We start from the raw sequence: 26670 nt of genomic DNA on the forward strand, positions 1-26670 counted from the left end.
GTTTCCACAATCATTGAATTTCCCCTGCTCTTGTTGACAAAAGCTTGAACTAATTCTTTTTACCCCCAAGAAATTTTTTGATAACCGGTGTCAAAACAAACTGCATATTTATCAAAATATAATTGTATTTTAGTGAATTAATAAGATTCTATATATATATATATATATATATATTTTCAATGCTTATGGATTAACCTGCATTCCGTCGTTTCAAATTACACAACTATTGTGAATATTCCATAATAATATCACAATACGATACACCCGCATAATATACTGCTAAAAAAAAAAAAGGGGAAAACACAACAGTTTTTACATTGTTCCACACTATAAGCATGAAATTGGAGCTAAACTTAGCCAATGATTCGGGCTACTCAACCCCCACACGAAACATTCCCCCCGCGCTTGTCGGTACAAAAGCATTAAACAAAAGCATTTTGGGGGCTTGACTCATCAAAAAGCACTGAACTATTTAGATAGCATCCGGGAACAAAGTCTGTTCAAACCTAAATTTAGGACTTGTTTCACGAAATACAACAAAAAAATTGTATGGGATTTCTCATCCACACAATTCTAAATTCAAACTTTGAGCTCCTGGATCACGAACGTAGTGGTGTTAAAACCAAATTGTCTCTTCTTCACAACCAAATTGGTAAACTTCACTCCCTAGAGTACATACAAATCAAACTTTAGTATCCTAACACGCATCAATTCAAACCAAAGTCTCTTTTACACAGAATGTAACAGAGAGAGAGAGAGAGAGAGAGAGAGAGAGAGAAATGAGGCAAACACTAGTGAGCAAGCGCCTTATAGCTACGTTGGGGAACCTTTTTGAAGATTGCCCAAACAAGATCGAAGTACAATGAGAGCTCTGCAAAAGCAAAAAATGACACTGGCAAGCAAGTGAGTGCATAAACTGGAAATGCCGTGTACTTCAGTTTTTCTTCGAGTACGAAAAAATGACCAGCACAGAATGAAACCAGCATGGCAGCTATGGAGGCAAAGAGGGAGGTTAAACCCAGAAGCAGCTTCCTAGGCAGCTGTTTGTAGAAATCCTTCTCCTGGTAGCGGGAAGTGAGAATCGCAAGAAAAAAAACAAGCGCAGTCACAGAGAAGCAGAGGGCAATGAGGGAAGAGACCGCAAAAAGACTAAAAACTGCCTCTTTCTGAAGAATCGGAATGCCGCTATCTTGGTTGACACCACCGGGAACAGTGGCAGATGTGGCAAATGCAACTGTAGCAATGAGGGCAGCAACCACTGAACATGACTCAGATGTTTTAGAGAGCCACTCACTCCCGCTTTTGACAAGGTCTGTGTGTGTGTGTGGGTGAAAATGTCTTTTGGAGTCTGACCATTCTTGTTGTAGCGAACGAAGAAACGGGCTGGCGTTGAGTTCCTAACAAACTGCATAATCAGAAAGATTAAGACAATCAATTTGAAAATTGAGCAATCAAATTTGAAATTTAAGCAATTAACCGCACCACACATCTGTGCACTTGTCTCTCATTATTATGCCATCTCCCTGTAGTTTTCCAACTAGAAGGCAGTGTGGGGCACATGGACTTGAGGCTTGGATTTGAATTTTGTGAATTTGGACGAATTTTTTTATTTTCTATCTAAATTCCCACAAATCCAACATCCAACATCCAAACTCTAAGCTCCCAAACATTTGGATTTGGACAAAAAAAATAAAATTCTTGGTGATTTGAACTTCAAAATTGTCATTTTTAAAAGGTTAAAAAAATTTTAGAACAATTTTTCATTTTAAGAGTTTTCTTGATGAACTTAAAAACTGCCATTTATAAATTCAAAAAGCTGTCAAAATAGAAAATATGCCCTCGAATATAATCATTCTTAGATCAAGGAAAATGTTTCTGCAAGGGATTGCCGAAACATTTATTAACAGTCAAGGCAAAGGGGTATAATTATGTACAAATGCCAGGCAAAAGAGATTAGGAAGATATTAGTGAAATGTGAGCTACCTAGAGTTCGTTAAATGTGGACTAGCAGTCTGTTTCTCAAGGTTCAAATAATGCCATAATTATTTATGAGAAAGAGAGAATATAGGAAGGAGAGACAGAAAATTTTAACTCCACAAAAACGGATCTTGATCCATTATATAATGTAGGATCAACAACAGGTAATACACATACCTCGTACCACTTCATTTCCCACTGCATTTGCAATGCAGCACCAGGAATGAGCCAAGGCCGATGATCTCCAAACATTGCAGCAAGGTGCAGTGCACTGTTACCTTGATCATCCACTTGATGGAACACATTCTCCTTCAGAAGCTGCCTCCCCAACAAGAGCTTGTAGACAAGGATCTGCCTGTTCTCTACTGCCAAAAGCACAACATTCTTCTTATTGGAGTCCAAATCCTGTACAGCCACAGGAAACGTGTCAAGAATTTTCTCCACTATTTCAGAGATTCCCATTTTCGCAGCAATTAATATGGGTGTTTCCTTCTTCCCTGGTCCCCCAATTTGATTCTTCTCATATGTCAGGAGCACAAGGTTCTTTTGTGCTGTGTTTAACTCTTGGATTGCAGCTGGATAATTATTCAGAAATTTGTCCACCAGCTCAGTTAGTCCCATCTTTGCAGCAAGTAGTATGGGCATATCCCTTTTCTCTACACAAGTATAATCCAAAATTTGTAAAACGATGATGTCTCAATTGTGATTGATTAGTTAAAAATAAATAAATAAAGGAGACTACATCATTTTCAGGTCCTTTTTTTGGAGAACAAACGATGCAGCTATAAACTAGCTAGGGTTAGTTTTTTTTTTTTTTTTCAATGCTATTGATGATTCATACAAAATGGTAAGCCCAACTTCAATGTACCTTATCAAGCACTTATCAAGTACAATTGGATGACACCTGACAAAGAAACAAGTGTCAAAATAAAAAAGGTACTTACCTGAGCCGTTTTGATCCTTGCGTTGAGCTGCAACCAAGGAACTAACGACTGCATTTGTATTTGCATTCTGGGAAGTGTCCACATTATCTGTGGCTGGTGGGAAATCAGGAATTGCACAACCTGCAGCCTCTTGTGAAAGATTTTTTGGTGGAGACCATCCATTATCATGATACTTGTAAAAAGAAGCATTTTGAACCAGTTCATTCATGACCTGCACAGCCCATGTGTGCCTCTCTTTCTTTTCTTGGATTTTCCTTACCCTCCAAAAACCTACATGCCGTAACAGCCAGACAAGCAGGTTAGAAGGTAGCATGAATGTTGGACCATAAATCATCAATCAAATATATTTTACTGCACTTGATCCACAAAGCATACAAATACATAGTAAATCACATTATGTGTTTGAAATATTGATTTAAAATATCAAATCAGGAGAAAATTCTTATTCATCTTCATTTCTCTGCTTTATTCTTATCTCTTTTTGCACATGGCTTGCCGACGCCATATTTTTTTACCAGTGATATCGTGTCATGCACAACATTCCACATCTGCAAGACTCATAGGAAACATAAATAATACATGTAAAATTTTTTAATATCAGGAAAAATGTGTGACATCTGGATAAAAAAAGAGGGAGGGGGGGGGGGGGGCGGGGCGGCAATAGAGTAGAATAAACTGTTAAAAACTAGCTTTTATCTTAGATCTTCACAGCTGTAACTTTCCAAAACTTCGAAGAAAGCCTAAAAATTAGCTTTAAAAAGATTCAATAAGCTGTTTACCAAAACGTGCTGTCCCAACCTTTGTTTTTAGAAAGAGGTTTGCCAGCCAAGGCCATTACCTATTTAAAATTTGTTTTTGTACACCAGCTCTACAAAATAATTCATCCAGTAGTGGACCATCTTACCCTTAGCCTAAATGCTGATGATCTTACCCTTAGCCTAAAAGAACCAAATTCCAGTAGCAAAGCTGGTGAAGCATCTATAAGTGTTAGTGGATCTCGTTGAATGGAAATTCCACCAAACAACATTGAAGTTTGCTCTGAGATATAGTAGTGGAAGCAGACATAATCATCTGAACTTTTTGCTTCCATGAACCTTTACAACTCATGGAACTATCACAAATTTTGGGAATATCCACACTGATTCCAAGTGAGTCCAATGTATTTAAGTGGAATTCCAATTCCAAACAAAAGTCATCATTAATTTCAAGGTTCTCAATATACTGGAGAGAAGAATAACCCGGCAAGATATGGGGACTAAACCCAAAATCAGATATCAGCACCCTAATTCATTTCTAAATGCCTTGTCAATAATTCATCTCGTTGGAGACAACTATCATACCAAACCATACCATGCTCTTTAACTTTTAGCTTCAAACATACCAACAATTCCAAATGAAGCTTTATCATGGTTGAGGGTGTGACACTAGTCTACAGAATTTTCAGAGAGACAATGCAAAACACAAACATTGCAAGTACTCAACTATAAATAAGTTTGGGCCTTAAATTATGACCAATGACCCATGCTTGGAAAACAAGGAAACCAATAACAGTTCGAGGAAGTAGGTTCCCTTGAAAGCCTTTCCTATCATTCATTTATCATTTTGAACAGTTTTCATTCATTTTGCAAACTTTAAGAAGCGAATAAATGGACCTCTCATTCCTGTACGGTAATGAAATAAAATTTAAATGGTCACCTATTAAATAGCAATTTAGAAAATAAGGTACAAACTGTCAATGATCTAAAGAAAATACATGGACACGTACGGAGTTCCAAAAATTAGTACTTCCCCAAAGTCAACATTGATTTCATTTTCCATTCCATGGGGGTTAAACCCTCTTAAGATTTGATTAAAAATGAATGACCTAACTTGGTGGTAGGTTGGATCACTTCTGGAATTTTCTCTTCCTGGTACTTATGGGACTTTTGGGAATTGTTAGAGGAGGAGATACAAGACCTTTAGTTCTCTATAAAGCACCAATTTAAATAAGGTAATCAGGTGGCAGATTTCTTGACTCGTCAAGGCGAAAGAAGCAACACGACGAGATATTTTGTAGGAGATGAGATACCAAGTAAAATGAGGGATCTAATTTGTATGGATAAGATGAATATTCCAAGCCTTCGTCTTTAATTTGTCATCTTTTGGCTTTTCTTTGTTTTCCTCGGGTTCTGTTTTGCAGGTTTTGTCTTTAGTTTGCAGGAAATTTGTTTTTATTTGTGTTTGTTTGTTTTGAATTCTTTTGGGCTTGTTTTGGATGTTTTAGTTGGTTAATGATTCAGGTTTTGTTAGGCTTGTTTTAATTTTGGTGCCTAAGCTGGTTTTTTGTTAGGCTTTTGTAAATCCCTTGTGGCATATTTGTAACCACGTTTTCCTCTACCATAAGTGAGGGGTATCAATAAAGTTGGGTATTTCGTAAAAAATAAAAAATAAAAAAACCACGAACTCCCCCCCCCCCCCCCCCAAGCTGGAGCATAAATGTCATAAGATCCTAACTTGTTACAAATGAATCTAACGCAAGTACCCCCCAATGTTTTGGCAAACAAATAAGCAAGCTGCATGTCTGACTTCAAATAAGTGATTGTAATGAGCTTCTACACAAGTTTCTCCTGAACAAAGTGGCAATCAAATTCAATGTGCTTTGTTTGCTCATGAAAGAATGGGTTGGAGGAAATATAAAGAGCAGCTTGATTATCACACATCAACTTCATAGGTTGAGAATGTGGAAAACCAAATTCTTCCAACATGTTCTTCGACTTCAACCAGACAAGTCCACGAGTTGTGTGAGCCATAGTTCTATATTCTGATTCAGCATTTGACCTTGCCACCACAATTTTGTTTCTTACTTTTCCAAGAAACCAAATTACCACCAACCAAGATCCAATACCCGGTGGTGAATCTCCGATTAGAAGGCAATTCAGCCCAATCTGCATCTATATATCCATGGATATAAGTGTGACCCTGATCGCGATATAAAAGACCTCTCTCTAGTGCACCTTTAAGATATCTCAAGATGCGAATTACTACACCCCAATGACTTGTCCTTGGAGAATCTAGAAATTGACTCACAAAACTTGTTGCAAGAGATATATCCAGACAAGTAACTTTGAGATAATTCAACATTCCAACAAGTCTCTGATGTTGTCTAGGATTAGGTAGCAAATCACCTATATCTGACATTAACTTGCTATTAGGATCCATGGGTGTATCAACTGGTTTAGATCCCAACAAGCCAATTTCATCTAACAGATCAAGAACATACTTCCTTTGTGACAACAATTCCGATACGAGATCTCGATACTTCTACCCAAGAAGTATTTCAACGGTCCCAAATTTTTGGTCTGAAACTTAGTATGTAGAAAAGTTTGAGACTTCGAATACCTTTATCATCATCACCTGTAATAACAATATCATCCACATAAACAACAAGAAGGATCCTACGGTCCTACCTGATGATGTATGACAATAAGACACGTAATGATCCACAACACACCGTCAAAGGCCAAACTCAACCTTGTTTTAAGTTATACAAAGCCTTCTTGAGCCGACACACTAAACCTGACTACCCTTGAGCAACAAACCATGGTGGTTGCTCCATATAAATCTCCTCCTCAAGGTCACCATGCAAGAAGACATTTTTTACATCTAACTGATGCAAAGGCTAGTGAAAACTAGTAGCCAAGGAGATAAACATACATACTGATGTAAGTTTGGAAACCGGAGAAAAAGTATCAGAATAATCCAAACCATACACTTGAGTGTATCCCTCAGCAACAAGACAGGCCTTTAGATGAGCCATAGAACCATCAGGGTTGACTTTCATAATATAAAACCCGATAATCAACCACAAAATTAACAAGACTAAGAGGTACCAAGTCCCAACTACCACTGTCATGTAAAGCATTTATCTCTTCAACCATAGCATCCCTCCACCCTAAATGGGCTAAGGCTTTCAAAACAGATTTAGGAAGGGCAATAGATGATAGATCAATGACAAAACAATAATAGGAAGGTGCTAAGGAGTCATAAGAAACATAGTTGGAAATGGTGTGTTGATTACATGTGCGTTTACCTTTCCAAACAGCAATAGGAGGATCAACATCATAGGAAGCATGATCATCAGATGAGGAAACCAAAGGTGTGGTAGTAGAAGCTAGAGGGGACTCTCTTCCTTGGAGCCACTGTCATAAATATACCTGCAAATTAGGATGATCAAGGCGATGAAAAGGACTCAAAACTACATGGAGACTTATATGGTTGGTTGGGCAAGGACAACAATGTAAAATCTGAAAGATTAGGCAAAAGAAGAGACTCATTGAGCTCAGAAGCGCTCAGTGACTAGGTTTAGTAAGGTGTAGACTCAAAGAAGGTAACAACAGTAGTGACAAAGAAGCGATGAAACACAGGACTATAACAATGATATCCCTTTTGAGTATATGAGTAGCCCAAAAAGACACATTTTATAACACGAGGATCCAACTTATCCACCCTAGGAGTTAGTTGGTGAACAAAGGACGCACACCCAAATATATGAGGATGAGAAAATAAAGGTGAAATAGGAAAGAGAATGGAGTAGGGAATTTTATCACTAAGAACAAAGGATGACATTCTATTGATCAAATAACAAGCAATAAGTACAACATCACTCCAAAACACTTTAAGTACAAGCATTTGATAAAGTAAAGTGCGAGTGATTTCAAGAAGATGTCTATTTCTCCACCTTGCAACCCCATTTTTTTTAGGAGTAAAGGCACAAGATGATTGATGAACAATACCAAACTAAGTCATATAAGTAGTGAATTGTGCACTAAAAAACTCTTTAGAATCATCACTTCAAAGTATTCGAACTGGCAAACCAAATTGAGTCTTTATTTCAAAACAAAAGGCACAAAATACATAAAATAACTCATAACGATCTTTTATTAAATATAACCAAGTCATTCTTGAATAATCATCCACAAAGGTTACAAAGTACCGGAAACCAACTTGGACACGACCCTACTAGGACCCCATACATCTGAATGAACTAACATAAAAGGGCTTGCAGTCCGTTTATTGACCCGAAAAGCGAAAGAAACACGGTGGTGCTTTCCCAACTGAATCATAATCGAGACTAGACACATAACTCAAACTAGGAATAAGACATTTTAAATTTTCCAATGAAGGATGACCCAAATGACAACGAATTTGGAAACGTGTGGCACCACCATAGCAGTAGTGCAGGTAGTAGAAGGAGATAGCGGCTCAAAGTGACAGAGTCCACCAGCTTCACACCCTTCGCCAATCATCTTCCTTGTCTTCAAATCTTGAATAACCACAGAATCAAGGAAGAATGTCACTAAATAATTCATGGATTTAGTAAATTTTGCTAACAAACATAAGATTGAAAGGAAATTTGGGAATATATAAAACCGAAGGAAGAGAAATAGAAGAAGTGGGATTTACAGTCCCAATTCCCTTGACTACAGTAGTGAATCCATCAGCAAGAGTAAAAGCTAGGTATACTGTGATATGATCAGTAGCAGTATAGTTTATGACCTAAGGATTAGAACAAGAAATACTGGATGACAGACATACTGTGTCAATGTTGATATATATGTGTGCAATGCCCACCTCCCACGAGTTGATTGACACACTTACCTAACGTATGGCTCAGATGAGGTCGAAGTGGTAGACCGTAATGATACTATGAAGACAAAAGACGCTCCCATCCTAGACACGGGGGTCCGGGGGCAGCCCCCCCATACTGCGGGGTCTGGGGACGGTATGGCCTATCCAGTGTGAACGGTGAGCACAGTAGGTGAGCGACGGCTACCAGTGTGAACGGCAACCACCGCCACCTACCATGGTAGGTGAGCCACCCATGTGTTTCTTCCACGGACCAGAGGCTATAAATAAGACCCCCTCCAACCGAAGCACAGCACACATCTCAATTGCAAGTTGTGTCCTCTGCTGTTTTTCTATTTGTTGTCCTTTTGCCATTGAAGCTCATTTAGTGAGCGCATGGTTGGACAGTTTGTTTTAATCTGATTGCGGTAATAAAACTTTGTGTTATCTCTTCAATCATTTCTTCAAAGCAGATCTTGGTGTTGTTATTTTACAGTCATTAATTGTTTGGGCAAGAAATGCAATGGGAAGAGAAGCTTGCTGTAACACTTGATATTGCTGGAACTTGGAATACTCTTCCTCTGACATAGAGATAGTAAATTGCCCCCCACTTGACCAACACGTGGCGTGAAGTCAGCAGTGGTTGCATTGGCAACACGTAAAAGTCTACCGTGAAGATCCAAATACTACTCAATACTATGTGTCGCGACGTCTCGGAGCGCATGTGCCCCGGGCTCAGCGAAATAAAAATTATTTTATATTTTTAGGAAAAAATAGGAATGGAGTCGCCACTAACCTTTTAGTGTGGTTAGAACACTTGATTACTACCCAATTAAGAGTAGAATCAGTCTGCGTTACCAAAACCGGGATCGGGAGTTCGGTTACGCAAGGGGAAGGTATGAGCACCCTCTGCGCGCCCGTTCTTATGAACGGTACCTAAATAATTATGAAATTATCTCAAAATAAATTTGAAAAATCTTTTATTTTACTCCCCTTATGAATTTATAAAGTGCAAATAAATGGACCTCAAACAATATACAATATATATATATATATATGTGTGTGTGTGTGTGTGTGTGTATAAATTCCCTCAGAACCGGGGTACGTGAAGCTCAAAGAGCTCATACCATTTTTTGAAATCATAGGGATAAAATTGAAAATATTTAATAACAAAAATATCATAATACCAAAATAATAACAAGTTAATACAAATACTAAAAATAACGCAATTGAATATGCATATACTTCAAAATGGAATAAATAATGATGATAGTAACTAATAATAATAATAATAATAATAATAATAATAATAATAATAATAATAAATAACGATATTAATAATAATAAACACAATAATGGTAATAATAAATAATAATAATAATAGTAGTAATATTAATAGTAATAATAACAATATTATTAATAATAGTATTAAAGGTAATATACAATATAATAGTTACCTTTAATATTAACATACAATTAAGGATATGCACAACACACATATTTGTAAATCGTTAACTAAAGAAAAAAATCAAACTTAGGGTTAAAATAGGGAAACCAATGAGAAGACAAGGAAATAGTAAAATTATGGAAACAAACAAACAAACAAACAAAACAACAACAAAACCAAGCCTTAAGTCCCACTAGGTGGGGTCAACTATATGAATCCTTTTCTGCCAATTTATGCGATCATGGATCATTTCTTTTGACAAGTTTAGGTATATTAAATCCTTACTATCTCCTCCCAAATTATTTTAGGTCTACCCCTACCCCTTCTACTACCCCCCACAGTAACTAACTCATTCTTCCTCACTGGTGCACTATGTGGCCTACGTTGCAAGTGTCCATACCATCTGAGTCGTCCCTCCCTTATCTTGTCTTTTATAGGAGCTACACCTAACTTACTAAGAATATGTTCATTCCTTAATTTATCTTTCAATGTTATACCACTCATCCATCTAAGCAATCTCATCTCGGCAACTTTTACTTTTTGGATATTATGTTTCTTCGTCGCCCAACATTCCGATCCACATAGGATAGCTGGTCATATAGCTGTCCTATTAAACTTTCCTTTCAATTTTAAGGGTCTTCTACGATCACAGGGCACACTTGAAACACTTCTCCATTTTACCCAACCTGCTTTAACTCTATACATTACATCATCTTCAATTTCTCCTTCAACTTGCATAATATTTCCAAAGTATCGAAATCTACAAGTGTTATTTATTTCTTCATCATCAAGTTTAACTTTGTCTCCAATATTCCCCTTATCATTACTAAAATTACATTTCATATATTTTGTCTTATTTCTACTTATCCTAAAGCCTCTAGATTCCAAAGTTTCTCTCCATAATTCTAACTCAGCCTCTACTTTGTCCTTGATTTCATCAATTTATACAATATCATCTGCAAACAACATACACCATGGAACCTCCTTTTGAATACTCTTAGTCAATTGGTCCATCACTAAAGCAAAAAAATAAGGACTCAAAGCAGATCCTTGATGTACACCTATGGTGATTGGAAGTCTAAGGTAATCATACTTCTGACAAAATGTCAACATAATTGCCACTGCTATTACCTACAGATCCACACTCACTTTGAAATGACTATTTTGATCATATCAGAGGGAGTCCTTTGGTACCATTATAAAAAAAAAAAAGTATGAAAACGGAACAAAAATTCAAAACTAAACTGTTAATACTCTCAACACTTAAATTTAAAAAGCCTAATTGAATGCATGTTCATTTTTGTCCTTGGATCAAATAAAAATGAAAAATATATATATATGATTAGAATAATAAAAATGCAAAACAATATAAATTAAAAAATAAAAAATATTAGTGATCATTTGATTAATTATTATATTTTCAAACTCACCTCTTATTTCTCCAAGAAATAGTACATGATGGTTGAAAATGGTGAAAATATCTTTTGGATGATTTTTCAAACTTTTTTGAGAAATTTCATGGATATTTTTATTTCAATTTTATTTTATATTCACATGGTAATTTCATTTTCATTTTTCATTAAAAAAATTGTGTATATAATGATTTAATTCACACAAGTGAATTCTAGGACCACTACAAATGAAAATTATAAAATCTGGTCTCCAATTTTACCCATAACAGCTAAGACCAGCAATGTAGAGAAATGAGTTGTTGTCACTTGTCTCATCACTATGGAAATAGAAAACAGAATGATACGAAAGAGCCCCCACACTCTTATGCATATTTGCAAATAAAAACTTTTGGCAGGAGAGATCATTTGATAGGATGGGAGGTTGATAGAGGGCCATATGGGCAAATTTGAACCTCAAGACTTCTGGTGCCTAAAAGCATTGCTTTGGTTGCAAAATGGTTGTGGGAATGATTTACTTTAGAATCAAACTGCATATGGCATGAGGTTATGAAGATTATGAATTTCAACAAGATGGGGCAGGATGCGAGAGAAAGGTATCTAAGCTACACTGCAATCCCTAGGACATTTATAGGCGATGACAGAAAGGATGGGAAAGAAGATAAGGTTCTATTTCCTTTCTGTCAAATATTTAATAATCAAGTTATGCATGGATCAACGGCATATGGTAAAAGTCTTTTTTCAAAGGTAGATATACCCACACCCTAAAACCACAGACATGCACACATACAAAACTTCCTGTAATGGGAGTTGAAATCTTGGCTTCCCTTCTGGGAAGTCAAGAGATGGGCCACAGGGCCACAATCCCATGCACAGCATAAGATAAAAGGTTCAGAATATCTTCCTCTCCCCAAAGAAAAATGAAAGCTTTTTCACTTCCTTTTCCTTCCCCCCCCCCTCCCCCCCACCCCCCGGTTTTATTTTCAGTTCCTTTCTCTTCTAATGCCCATGAAGTGAACTTTGGCAATCAAGTCTAACTAACAACAAATTTCACCAAACCTCAAAATATTCTGTATGCAAACAAAGTTCTTCTAATTTATCAAAATACATAGCCACCCCCAGATCCTTGTCTTTTGAAAAAAACTAAAAAAAAAACTAAAAACAAAGCATACAAACAACATATAGCAACAAAAATGAAAAGTTTCCTACATCAAATAGTAACATTAATAAAGTTTTAGGCTTATCCAAAAAAGTTTCCCCCAGTTGAGTCCCATTTTATTTTTAATTGAGTCCAAGTATTTTGAAATTGAGTCTCGGTATTTTTTAATTTGAGTCTTGGTATCCAATTGAGTCCCAGTTATTTTAAATGAGTCCTGGTATTCTAAATTGAGTCCAAGTATTTTAAAATTGAGTCCCGGTATTTTTAATTTGAGTCTCGGTATCCGATCGAGTCCCGGTTATTTTAAAATGAGTCTTGGTATTCTAAATTGAGTCCAAGTATTTTAAGATTGAGGTCTAGTATTTTTAGTTTGAGTCTTGGTATCTGATTGAGTCCCGATTATTTTAAAATGAGTCCCAGTATTTTAAATTAAAGTCCTTTTAAATTTTAAAATTGAGTCTCGATTTGTGAGCCCTTTTATTTTATTTATTTATTTATTTTACTTGAGTCGTTTTGAGTCCGGGTTCTCTTTGTTTTTGGGAATCCAAGCTTACTTCTTGGTGCCGGGCTTCTCTAATAGTGAGAATAATTGGGGCTTCTTGCATGGGGGCTGCAGCAGCACATTAGGGTTTCTTTTCCTCCTTTAAAAACACAGCAACATACACAACACGGAAGGTGGGGCGGAGCAATCAAAAAGAAAAAAAAAAAAAACCCTAACTTTCCAGCTCTCTTTCTCCCTCACGGCCTCCAGGCCGCAGACCATATTCCCTCTTTCTCCTCTCCATCTCACCTCACCAGCAATCTCTCTCTCGTTTTCTTTCTTTCCCAGCCGCAGCAGCCACAGTACCTGTTCTGCCTCACGCACACACGGCTGCATAGCAGCCTCTGCTTCCTCTCCATCATCACCCACGACCACTTTCCATCCCAGCCGGCCATCTCTCTCACACCTTACTGTCACCATACTCCAACCATTCTTCCGGTCATGACCTCACTCGCATTCACACACGCACAGCAGAAGAATAAGGGGGGAGCCGTGGGCACAAGCATTCACAGCAGCAGGCAGCCGCACTGCTACACTGGAAGCAGAAACCCGAGATTGTTTGCAGGGGAGCCGTGAGTAAGGAAGGGAGGCAGCAAACTCACTGCATACATACTCACACACGCGACTGTGGCAGGCAAAAGGCAGCCAAGAGGCATGAAAGGCAAGCATCCAATGAATTCTTTAAGCAGCAGAATTTTTTCTCAGGGTCAGACACATTCATCTACTGCAAACCAACACCATCATGCATCTCCCACAACATCATCATGCACCCACACACACACTGAGCATGCACAGGTATATATATATATATATATATATATATATGTAAATGTATATATATTCATTCATTTTGGTTTTATTTGAGTTTCAAAATTTTAATTTTTTTTTTTTAACTGTATGTACTGTGCCTATTGAATGGTTGAGTTTATATATATATATATATATATATATATATATATATATGTATCTAATGTTAATTCATTATTTTTTTTTATTGCAGGATTTTTTTTCTCTTCTTTTCTAATAATGTATATTCAAGTATTATGTATACATCTAACCTCAATTTTTTTTATTTATTGCAGGATTTTATTTCTTTTTATAATAATATTTATTCAAGTTTTATATATATATTTAACGTCAATTCATTGCAGGAGTTTTCTTTTTTATTAGAATAATATTTATTTAGGTGCTTTATATATATATATATATATATATATATATACATATCTTACGTCAATTTGTTTTCTTATTGCAGGTTTTTTCTTCTTTCCGTGATAATATTTATTCAGGTTTTTTATTTTTAGGGTATTTACTATGCATGTTAAATAATGAATATATATTAGGATACAATATTTAGCAGTAAATTCTGCCTGTGATGCACTTAATGTCCTAATTTTTTCACACACAGCCGGTCCCAAGCCCGGGTTAAGGACGAGGGTTACGTTAGGTAGCTGACAGCTAGCGTAAAATTTGTCAGATCACTATGATATGAATCCTTACCAAATATTTGTTGGGGCGTCCCCTACAAGCGACGCGTTGCACTTAAACCACCCGGGTGTAGCGAAAAGTGGGGCGAGGGTGGGCTAGGTCGTTGCCTTGAAGCAACGCACTGTGTCGGCGCCCGGGTACGGTGTCAAATATGCGAGGGTTCCTACATCATTCTGAACGTGGGCAGGTAAAGACGTTAGTTCAGAAAACTAGGATTAGATTAGCAACTTGGATTATAGGGACACTTACAGGTAAATGCGTGGAAATTGTGGATACAATGATTAGAAGAAGAATTAATATAATATGCCTTCAAGAAACTAAGTTGGTGGGGGAGAAAGCTAGAGAAATTGATAAATCAGGATTTAAACTTTGGTACACTGGAAAAGAAAAATATAAGAATGGAATAGGCATTATTATAGACAAAAACTTAAAAGATAGCGTTGTGCATGTAACTAGAATAAGAGATAGAATTATAAAAATCAAGATGATATTAGGACAAGAGATAATAAATATCATTAGTGCTTATGCTCCTCAAGTTGGCTTAGCAGAAAATCTTAAGAGACAATTTTGGGAAGATATGGATAGTATTATACAAGGCATACCAAGGACTGAGAAAATATTTATAGGAGGAAATCTGAATGGACACGTTGGAAGAGATAATAAAAATTATGAGATGATACATAGAGGATATGGATATGGAGACAAAAATGAGTCTCGGGAGATGATCTTAGACTTTGCTATGTCATATGATTTTAGTATAATGAATACTTGCGTTAAGAATAGAGAAGAACACTTAATAACCTTTAAAAGTGGACAAAAAGAAGTCAAATAGATTTTTTTTTAACTAGGAGGGTAGATCGTTTATCATGCAAGGATTGTAAAGTTATTACAGGTGAAAGTCTAACCACACAACATAGAGTCTTAGTGTTAGATATATGTATTAAAAAATGAAAGAAAAAGGATAAAATAAACCAATGTAGGAGAACTAGATGGTGGAACCTAAAAGGAGAAAATATAATAAAATTTAAAAATAAAATGATCAAAGATGGGGATTAGACCTTAAAGGATGGGATAGATACAAATACTCTTTGGAATAGATTAGCTAGCTCTATTAAAAAGATAGCAAAAGAGATTTTAGGTGAATCAAGAGGAAGATTCTCGAAAATAGAAAAGAAAGTTGGTGGTGGGATAAAGATGTACAAAAAATCATAAAGACAAAAAAATTTTGGTATAAAACGTGGCAAAAATGTAGAAATAGAGATAACTTTGAAAAATATAAGGAGGCAAGAAAAGATGAAAAAATGGCCATTAGTGAAGCTAAATATAGATCATTTAATAGTATGTATGATAGATTAGGTACAAAAGAAGGGGAAAGAGATATATTTAAACTTGCTAAAGCTAGATAAAGGAAGAGCAAGGACTTAGGAAATGTAAAATGCATAAAAAGTGAGGATGATATTATCTTGGTTAAGGATGAAGATATTAAAGAAAGATGGCGAAGTTACTTTAGTAAGTTGTTTAACGAAAACCAAATAGAAGGCTTAAACTTAGAATTGTCAAATGAGGAAAAGACTAAAAATATAAGATTTATTCGCAAAATTAGAGTTAATGAAGTTAAGTTTGCACTAAAAAAGATGAAAAAAGGGAAAGCTATGGGACCAGATAACATCCCAATTGAAGTTTGGAAATGCTTAGGTGATAACGGAATTATATGGTTAACTAATTTATTTAATGCAATTGTAAAAACTAAAAAAATGCCAGATGAATGGAGGAAAAGCATTTTAATACCTACATACAAAAATAAAGGAGATATTCAAAATTGTAATAACTATCGTGGAATTAAACTTATGAGTCATACTATGAAACTATGGGAAAGAGTAGTTGAACAAAGATTAAGGTTAGAAACGAAGATCTCAGAAAATCAATTTGGTTTTATGCCTGGGAGATCTACCACAGAAGCTATTTATCTTTTAAGAAGATTAATGGAAAAGTTTAGGAAAAAGAAGAGGGACTTGCATATGATATTTATTGACCTTGAGAAAGCATATGATAGGATACCTAGGGAAGTTCTATGGTGGGTTTTAGAAAAAAAGAGTATATGTTGTAGGTATACCGATGTCATTAAGGATATGTACGATGGAGTAATGACTAGTGTAAGGACTATAGATGGAGAAACTAGAGAATTTCTAATTACCATAGGTGTACATCAAGGATCTGCTTTGAATCCTTATCATTTTGCTTTAGTGATAGACCAATTGACTAAGAGTATTCAAAAGGAGGTTCCATGATGTATGTTGTTTGCAGATGATATTGTATTAATTGACGAAACTAGGAACGGAGTAGAGGCTGAGTTTAGAATTATAGAGAGAAGCTTTGGAATCTAGAGGCTTTAGGATAAGTATAAATAAAACAGAATATATGAAGTGTAATTTTAGTAATGATAGGAAGAATATTGGAGACAAAGTTAAACTTGATGATGAAGAAATAAATAGCACTTATAGATTTCGATACCTTGGATCTATTATGCAAGCTGAAGGAGAAATTGAAGATGATGTAATGCATAGAGTTAAAGTAGGTTGGGTAAAATGGACAAGTGCTTTAAGTGTGCTATGTGATCGTAGAATACCCTTAAAATTGAAAGAGAAGTTTTATAGGACAGCTATAAGACCAACTATGCTATATGCGGAATGTTGGGTGACAAAGAAACATAATATCAAAAAAGTAAAAGTTACTGAGATGAGGATACTTAGATGGATGAATGGTATAACATTGAAAGATAAATTAAGGAATGAACATATTCGTGGTAAGTTAGGTGTAACTCCTATAGAAGATAGAATAAGGAAGGGACGACTCAGATGGTATGGACACTTGCAACGTAGGCCTTATAGTGCACCTGTGAGGAAGAGTGACTTAGTTACTGTGGGGGGCAGTAGAAGGCGTAGGGGTAGACCTAAAATAACTTGGGAGGAGATAGTAAAGATTTAATATTCTTGAATCTATCAAAAGAAATGGTCCATGATTGCATAAATTGGCGGAAAAGGATTCATATAGCCAACCCCACTTAGTGGGACTAAGGCTTAATTTTGTTGTTGTTGTATACAATATTTTGCAATAGATGTCGAGCAAGTATTAGTCATACTAATGGTTATATTTATTTAGGGTGTTTGTTATTATGACATATGTTTAATGTTTAACGTTTATATGTTTAGGGATGTATATTAATTTTGGTGACCATACTAAATAGGTATATATTATTTTTAGAAATAACTTGTTTCCATAATTTTACAATTTCCTTGCCTTCTCATTGGTTTCCCTACCCTAAGTTTGATTTTTTTCTTTAGTTAACGATTTACAAATGTGTGTGTTGTGCATATCCTTAATTGTATGTTAATATTAAAGGTAACTATTATATTGTATATTACCTTTATTACTATTATTAATAATATTGTTATTATTACTATTAATATTACTACTATTATTATTATTTATTATTACCATTATAGCGTTTATTATTATTAATATCGTTATTTATTATTATTATTATTATTGTTAGTTACTATCATCATCATTATTATTCCATTTTGAAGTATACACATATTCAATTGCGTTATTTTTTGTATTTGTATTAACTTGTTATTATTTTGGTATTATGATATTTTTGTTATTAAATATTTTTTATTTTATCCCTATGATTTCAAAAAATGGTATGAGCTCTTTGAGCTTCATGTATCCCAGTTCTGAGGGAATTTATACATATATATATATATATATATATATATTGTATATTGTTTGAGGCCCATTTATTTGCACTTTGTAAATTCATAAGGGGAGTAAAGTAAAAGATTTTTCAAATTTATTTTGAAATAATTTCATAATTAATTAGGTATCGTTCATAAGAATGGGCGCGCAGGGCGTGCTCACACCTTCCCCTTGCGTAACCGAACTCCCGATCCCGGCTTTGGTAACGCAGACCGAATCTACCTTTAATTGGGTAGTAATCAAGTGTTCTAACCACACTAGAAGGTTAGTGGCAACTCCATTCTTATTTTTTCCTGAAAATATAAAATAATTTTTATTTTGCTGACCCCGGGGCACACGCACTCCGGGATGTCGCAACACTATGATTATTCCATCCACAATGAGTGCACTTGCAAGGAGTACCTCTGCCTCTTTCGTCTCTACCACTATGACTGCTTGAACCACTGCAATAACTTTTGCAGTTGTTTGGTAAAGAACTAGAATCACTCTCTGCACTAAAGGCTGTCCTCTCAGAGCCAGATGCAAGAACAAGACGAAGGACATGAGAATAAACATTAACATAGCAGCTCAGCACTACTGAGCATCTGGGACCGAAATGCCCCAAACTCAGGTCTCAAGCCTGCTCGATCACGAACAACTGTCATCTACCCCCTCTGCTTCTGCATCCCATGAACATCGACAATTATAGGTTGCATGACCTTAAGCTCCTCATGAATATACTTCATCTCTCCAAAATAATCTGCAATGCTCCTATCTCCTTGGTGTAGCTGAAAGTACTCCTGGGATAAACCATACATACGTTTAATGTTACTAGAGTAAAGAAGTTTGACATAATCCCAAATCTCCTTGCGTGTATCTAGATGCAAATACATTTGTGCAATCTATGGCTCTATCGAATTCTATAAAAGGAAAACAATCAAGGCATCTTCTTGAACTCACACGTCTTTTCTCTTCTCATCAGAAGACTCAGATTGGAGCAAGTGGTCAGATTTCCCTAATCCTGCTAAATAAATCCGAACAGCTTTAGACCATTAAACATAGTTCTTTCCCTCCAAATTTTGAGTCATTATTTGCGGCAGCGATGTAGGAAACAAATTTTTGGTTTTCATTGATTCCATTCCAACACTCACAAATCAGTAATCGCACCAAAAACAAGAAGAACAATCAAAACTAATTGGGACAATCACAAATTATGTGAAGCACCGACACAATGATGGATGAGGTGAACAACTCATAGATGGATATAGTGCTGCCACAGCACTCACAAACAGCAACCACACCAAAAACAAGAAGAAGAATCAATAATCGGAACAATCACAAACCATGTGAAGCACCGACGCAATCATGGACAAGGTGAACTACTCATCGACGGATATAGCACTGCTACAGCCTCACAACTGAAAATATGAATGCTGCCATGACTCCAAAAAAAATCACAAGGAAGCCTTCACAAACCCTGAACAAAAATTAACGGAATAACGCGAGTGCATGGTCGAAAAAGGTTGAATTTTTTAGCAAAGAACTGGCCTAACAGCTTTATAATACAGCCTAAAGAAGGAATTGGAGGATGGCAGAAAAGGAATAAATAAATAAATAAAAAAGTAGCCAGAACTGCTCTCACGTGCTGGCGTGCAAGGTCGGCCCTGCCAGCATTTGGTCGGCGCATGGGAGCCCGTGGAGTGCCCTCTGGCGATGGGGTTTTGTGGGGTGGGTCGTCAGGGGGTTCTGATTATGGTTATATGGTTGGTTTTGTGATTTAGTATGGGATGGAGGTGGATTAGGGAAGAACATGGTGTTTTCCAGCGACGGCTGAGGGAAATAGGGTTTAGAAAGGATCATGCTTTGATACCATGTTAAGATTTGATTAAAAATGAATGACCTAACTTGAAGATAGGTCTCTCCCTCTATTTATAATACAAATTTCAAAACATTCTAATGACATTACCCTTACTAACTCTCACTAATTAACATACCAACACACTCAATAATAATAATACTAAAAGACATATATAGCCTCTTAACAAAATCAGTTAAGAGCACAATTCGTTTCTAAAAGCCCTGTCAATAATTCAACTTCTTGGGAGACAACAAATCATGCCAAACCATACCATGAATTTAACTTTTAGCTTCAAACATGTCAATGATTAACCAATGAGCTTTATCAAGGTGGAGGGTGAGACAATAGTCTAATAAATTGTAAGACATAGAATGTAAAACATAAACAGTTCAAGTACTTAACCATAAATAAGTTTGGGCCTCAAATTATGACTATGAACTGTTGCTTGGAATTTAGGAAAAGCCAACAACAGCTCAAGGAAAGGGATTCCCTTGAAAGCCTTTCCTATTAATTTATCCTTTTGAACAGTTTTCATGCATTCTACAAGCCCCAAGAAGTAAATGAATGGACTCTCACTCCTGTACAGTAATGGAACAAACTTAAATATTAATTCAAGGAATAATGTACAAACAAACTGTCAAGGATCTGAAGGATATACACAGAAACATACCAAGTCCCAAAACAATTAGCAGTGCCTTCATCATAAGCTTGAAGAGTAGACTACACACGTTATAATTGGATGGAAAATATTGGCCTTCATCTTGTTTTTTCTTCGATGGGATACCACCTTGACAAAAAGTCAATAAAAGGATTAGTAGAAATCTTCCATAGTCAACTTTTTTACTTAACAGCCACCCAACTCAAAGTAGCACGGCTCAGTTGGGTTTGAATTGAAACATGCATGATGCTTAACATGGTAATATTACCACTGTCTCTCTCAGCTTTATCCTAAATGACACTGATAATAGAGTATTATAAATCAAGTTGACTGAATGCACCAGGCTTCAACTATCAAAGACTCATAGTACCAAAATGAGTAACTGATGTCAAGCTACAAACTTTTCCTAATCGAACTACAACCCAAACTCATTATGTACAATAAGTCGTATATCAAAAAACCATTAAAGCATGAACAATTAAAAATTTTACTCCTGTTTTTTTTTTTTTTTTTGGGTCACAACAGAATCCGGATCTTGGACGGGATGAGTCAAACCCAAGTGCTTAGGGGAGCACCAAGGTGAAGCAAAGGGGCTACCAGGCTAACCCCACTCCTCAACAAATAATTTATATTATCCTTGTGTAAAGTTTAGACTGCCATGTTAGCCTCATTGGTCCCCTTAGTTATATCTTCAAAAAAAAAAAAAGATAAATATAAAGCAGTTTGCATGCAATCTGAGCATTCTTTTTATTGAAATGGCACATATAATAAATTCTGCATAGTTCATAAATCCAATAAAACTAAGTAGACCTTTGTATATTTGATGTCCAAGAACACGAGATGATGGATTTCAAGTCTATTGGTGACATCCATATTGATTTTAAACTACAAGCCTTAACATCAACACCCCCCCCCCCCTCCCACCAAAAAAAAAAGTAAAGTAAAAACAGAACAGAACAAAAAATTTAAATTAAGAAACAAACAAACAAACAAAAACAAAAAAAACTCCAAAAAAACAAACAACAAATCTATTATGCCCATGCCCAACTGGTGTGGGCCAGCTAGGAAGCTGCAGGAATCTCTTTTCTCCTCTCATAATTATAATTTCATGATTCATAAAATGTTGTGCTTCCAATCAACTGCCCACAAGGCACTCATCCTCCCCTGAATTTGGGACTGGCTTTTCAAAAGAAAATTTGAATGGGGTCATGAAAACTAAACTGTTTTGAAACAAGATATGTCGAACTTCTTGAACTAAAAGGAACTGACACAAGGATGGGACTCGATCCTTTTTCTATACGTTGATGCATCATTATTTTATGCAGAATGTAGAGTGCATAGGCAGTTATTCTAACCTCTTCAGATATTCTAGGGTAATTTTCAGCCATGTGGGTAACTGTGTTTTGGTTCTAGAGAGTGTTCCACAGAGCAAGTTGTGTGCCTAATGGAATTTGTCATCTCAGAATTTAGTCCTGGAAAATCTAACATCCACTTATATGTATGAAAATTTATGAGAAATATAGTCCAAGAAATAATTAAGTAACATGATCATTCACCTGTTTTTTATCTTAACTACAAAATAGGGAGGTTGCTCCTTGGTATTAGTCTTGCATGCTTATGGATGACGGCATGGATATGGTTGCATGTGTATAAGTATCTATGCATATAATTTAAAAACAATTTCACTGCAATTTTTAAATCCCCAGAAAAAAATGGATGGTAAAGTTGTTGCCGTGTGACCTAGAGGTCATGAGTTCGAGGGGTGAAATCAGCCTCTTGCAAAAAACAAGGTAAGGCGGCATACTGTAGACCCACCGTGGCCCACCCCTTCCCTGGACCCCGCATATTTGTGAGCTTTGCACACCAGGCTGCCCTTTTATTTTAGTCATTTATCCATTCAACATAAAGAACAAATCACTTAAAATTGTTAAAAGTTAAGTGTGGCCAAAATATTTGCACAGATCACAGTCACAAACTTCTTGAACATTTATGGACCATACACAATGCAGATACCAAATCTAAGTGTTTCTTGATGATGACAGAATGGTTCTCCTGATAAGGTAATGATCCTTACCTAGAGAAGCACTGCTTTCCTGCTGCTGATCCTCCTCATCAGTTTTCAGCCTGCCCATAGGTTGAAGGATAGAGTTGCTTGATCTATCCCTACATGAGAGTGGAGATGGGCACAAGCTTCGAGATTTATAGGGCTTAACTGCAAAGAGAGACTGAGGAGCTCAGCCTCAACTTTTATGACATAAGCATATAAAACACAAAGCATATTATTCATTTTCACCCACCTACAACTTTAGCTATTTTCTTCAGTGCTTGAAAGAGGTCCATGCAAGCGTCATAGTTTCTTGGATAGTTAGACTTGCTTTTGTCTTCAGAATTATCTGAGTGGAATTCCAGGCAGGGTACTTCGCTCTTGAGCTCATCAACAAAAAACACTTCAAATATAGTTGAAGATGTTATATTGACAATTGAACAGCACCACAAATAAATATACAATCATTAACACGTAAATTCAACTTGAACATGAAAGCTATTGCATCATAAACTTATAAATGATAACAGAAGGGAACAGAAAGAGAAAGGATCTTCAAACACCATATATAAACAATAAAGAAGCCATAGAAACAATATATTGTTTGCCAAATACAAACTACTAAATTTATGATCATCTTAGCATATATAGGAAAATGTATGGTTGATATGGCATAATGGTCCTTCAATGCTACAAAGTAGGAAATCATTTCTAGCCAACTAAACAAATCCTACAGTGCTAAGGGAAAGACAGAAGGGCTACGACTCATTGGATTTGTAAATTTCCCATACAGCAGGGAAAGTTCTATTGTTGTGTGAATTTTTTTTCAGCTATCCGCCTCCAAATTTTATCCTGCCTCCATAATAGCTAGTGTGTCTTCCAATCAGGATATCCTAGTTTCAGTCAACTTCACAAGATCCCTAGAATTATCGTGAATGATAAATGCAGGTGAAAGCATGCATCCAAGGTTTTTTCTTAATCTTAGTACATCTATCAATACATTCAAACTTATTGTCAATGCATTTCACTCCAAAAATAGGATATATGCTAATGTCACACCATCAAAAGAGGTAGTCTTTATGCTATGTCTATTTAGTTTGGTTGGTTACTTTTCAAACGAGGAAGGAAAAGGAAATAAAAAATTAAAGGAAAAGGAATAGAGTGGAATTATTTTTTCTTTTTCTTTTCATTGTTTTCGCCAGGGGGGATTGAAAGGGGAAAATAATCAAAAAGCACACTTATACATTGTACTTTGGGGACTATGAATAAACACGCTTTGAAAATTTTCCATTCACCTAGGAAAGGGAAGAGTGAAAACCTTGGCCACATATGTGTCCCAACCAATGTGCCTTGGGCATGGAACACCAAAACCTCGTATCTCAAAATATAAATCTGATGAGAACAAGCCTTGACCCAATGATAAGGCTTGGTGTCCTACCAAAATCTAAGCCACAGCTTGGCAGGGGTGGCAAAATGGGCCAATGCCCAACAAGTGACACATGATGCACCCATTTAGATTGGGTTTGGATTTAAGGCATGGTGACCCATTTATAACCAGGTCAACTCAAACCCAACCCTTTAGATTAACGGGTACCCTTCAGGTCACCCATTTAACACATACATCCTACTTGACACTTGCCCACTGACCTAGGCCTAACCAAACTTCATTCCAATGAATCATAATTCATGAATATTATCCATAGCCATGGCTATATGCCATAGCCCATGCCCCACAATAGTATATTTTCTTAATTTTTAACTCATATTTGTTGAAATATTAAATAGAAAAAAAATAAATTGTAAAAATAAGTACAAATTTTTAACAAAATTTAACCTATTCAAAGAAATTGGATGTCTAACTTGGGCTATCGGACATGACTGATCAACAAAAATCTCCAACACTCCACCTTAATGTCATGGCAAGAGCACGGTAGATCAAATCCTTTTTAAAAAATTTTACTCATATTTTTTGAAATATTCAAGAATATCTAAAGTAAATTTATTGTATTTATTAATAGGTAACCGTACAACCCATTAATTAATTGTTTGGGTTGTTTTAGTCACCCATTCATAAACAGGTCAACCTAAACCTCATTTAAATCCTAACAATTAATGACCCACCTCATTGCCCTGTATACCACCCCTATAACTTGGGATAGAAGGTTCTCGTTTTTAATTAAATCAAGTGCTCAAAATTCTACAAAAAAAAAATATACTTCATCAAAATCACAAATTTGACCAAGAAGTGGTTAAATTTGTTGACGATTGTGAGAATCAGGATTGAATATTCTTATTGCTCTAATTTGTAAACCCCCCTTTAAATGCTGGTTTGAAAAGGGATAAAATAGGAAAATGAGTAATATTCTTTTTGTTTGCAATACCTAACAAAAAGTTCAATAGAAATCACCCATAATCCTATGCATTCCAAGTAGCACCACTTGAATTTCCAAATAAATTGAATTGAACTCAACTGAATTATATTTAAATACGATTCTAAGCATAAGGTCAAAGGTTCATGCATGGAAACAGCCTCTCCCAATATGGTGATAAGGCTGCTTACAAGTTGCAACAAACCCTTCTGGGCTCCTCCAAGAACCCAATATGGCATGACATCCGCACTGGGTGTTGCATCGTCTCAGAATAGATTAAAAAAATAAAAGCAAAGAAAGGCAATAATAATAATAATAATAATAATAATAATAATAATAATAAAATTGTGCTACTAAATACACGTAGGTACATAGGAATGGATTAAAATCAAAGGGAATAGACTTTCATAATGCTTCCCATTCAATCTCATTCAAATTTTCATTCCATCCCTTTCCTACTCCCATTCCATCCACAAACCAAACATGACTACTATTCACTGTAATCAAATATATCTTTCCAGCACCCAAGTGGGGCTGAAGAGAGAAATTATTCGAATTTTATTCATGCCCTCGTAGCCATTTCAATTGCAAAGTTCATTTCTTACCTCGTTGGCCAGAAAATCATACTGTAGTCCATACGGTAAAGCATATGAGAAAAAAACCAATACAGAGCTCATCCACCGTCCATAGTCAAAAGAGCCAACAAAATACGAGAAATCAAACTGTAGATACGAAAGAACGAACAAATTTGGCTCTTCTCCGTTTCTAGTCCTGCCCTCGACCTCATTCACAACCTAGAATTTTCAAACAATTTTGCTTTCTGAAACTTCAAGTTTTTGGCTAGAGATAGCTCTAGTCTCGCAAAATCTTTTGATAAGAAGGGGGCTCCTGAAATACGGCTATGGTGGCTAGTATTGATCGGACATAGTCAGGTAGTGCAGCTGCGGCGGTTTGAGCCTTTGAGGGTGTGAGGCCGGCCACCGTGAATGGTGGCGCTCAGGGTCTGAGACTTTCAAGCTACTTTCACCGAGCTTTGTTCCCTAAATTTCTATTTTCCCCAATTCCCCGTTTGCAATAACAGAGCACACGTAATAATAAAATCAATACATGTTACTATTTTAAAGTCTAAATCTAATGACTGAAATTGATGTTCCAAACTATAGACCTAGCAAAGGGTTCGGATAGAATAATAATCCATAATGAATTAGGCCGATTGTTGAGTAAAGAAATTATAATTTATATTTGACTCATTTAAATGGTGGATTAGGTGAATTCGGTTCGAATAGTTCAAGGCGAATGGCGGATTATCCACCATTAGGGGTGGCAAAACGGGCGGGAGGAATAGGTCCAGGTGGGTTGTAAACGGGTCGATATTAAATGGGACACACATGTCAATCCTAACCTGTCCGTTTAATAAATAGATGGGTCACGGGT

The 26670-nt window shown here is 36.0% G+C and overlaps 1 protein-coding gene across 1 annotated transcript; it reads right to left on the bottom strand.

Annotated features, from left to right (window-relative positions):
* Positions 1 to 422: 422 nt before the first annotated feature.
* On the bottom strand, positions 423 to 26321 carry LOC131145619 (uncharacterized). Its single transcript, XM_058094793.1, has 7 exons — positions 25842 to 26321; positions 23121 to 23270; positions 22898 to 23035; positions 20836 to 20952; positions 2922 to 3191; positions 2155 to 2633; positions 423 to 1405 (listed from the first exon to the last, which is right to left on the bottom strand). Exons 2-7 carry the CDS (start codon positions 23161 to 23163, stop codon positions 1106 to 1108), a joined length of 1347 nt encoding a protein of 448 aa, XP_057950776.1. The 5' UTR covers positions 23164 to 23270; positions 25842 to 26321; the 3' UTR covers positions 423 to 1105.
* Positions 26322 to 26670: the final 349 nt, after the last annotated feature.

The sequence above is a fragment of the Malania oleifera genome, chromosome 13 (genome assembly GCF_029873635.1).
Source record: "Malania oleifera isolate guangnan ecotype guangnan chromosome 13, ASM2987363v1, whole genome shotgun sequence".
Lineage (NCBI taxonomy): Eukaryota > Viridiplantae > Streptophyta > Magnoliopsida > Santalales > Ximeniaceae > Malania > Malania oleifera.

Coding starts and splice junctions, on each gene's coding strand:
- LOC131145619 (XM_058094793.1), bottom strand. CDS start 23,163: ATGGACCTCTTTCAAGCACTGAAGAAAATAGCTAAAGTTGTAG. Junction 20,953..22,897: donor GGAAAGCAGTGCTTCTCTAG/GTAAGGATCATT, acceptor CTTTTTGTCAAG/GTGGTATCCCATCGAAGAAA. Junction 3,192..20,835: donor GCTAATTGTTTTGGGACTTG/GTATGTTTCTGT, acceptor TACGGCATGTAG/GTTTTTGGAGGGTAAGGAAA.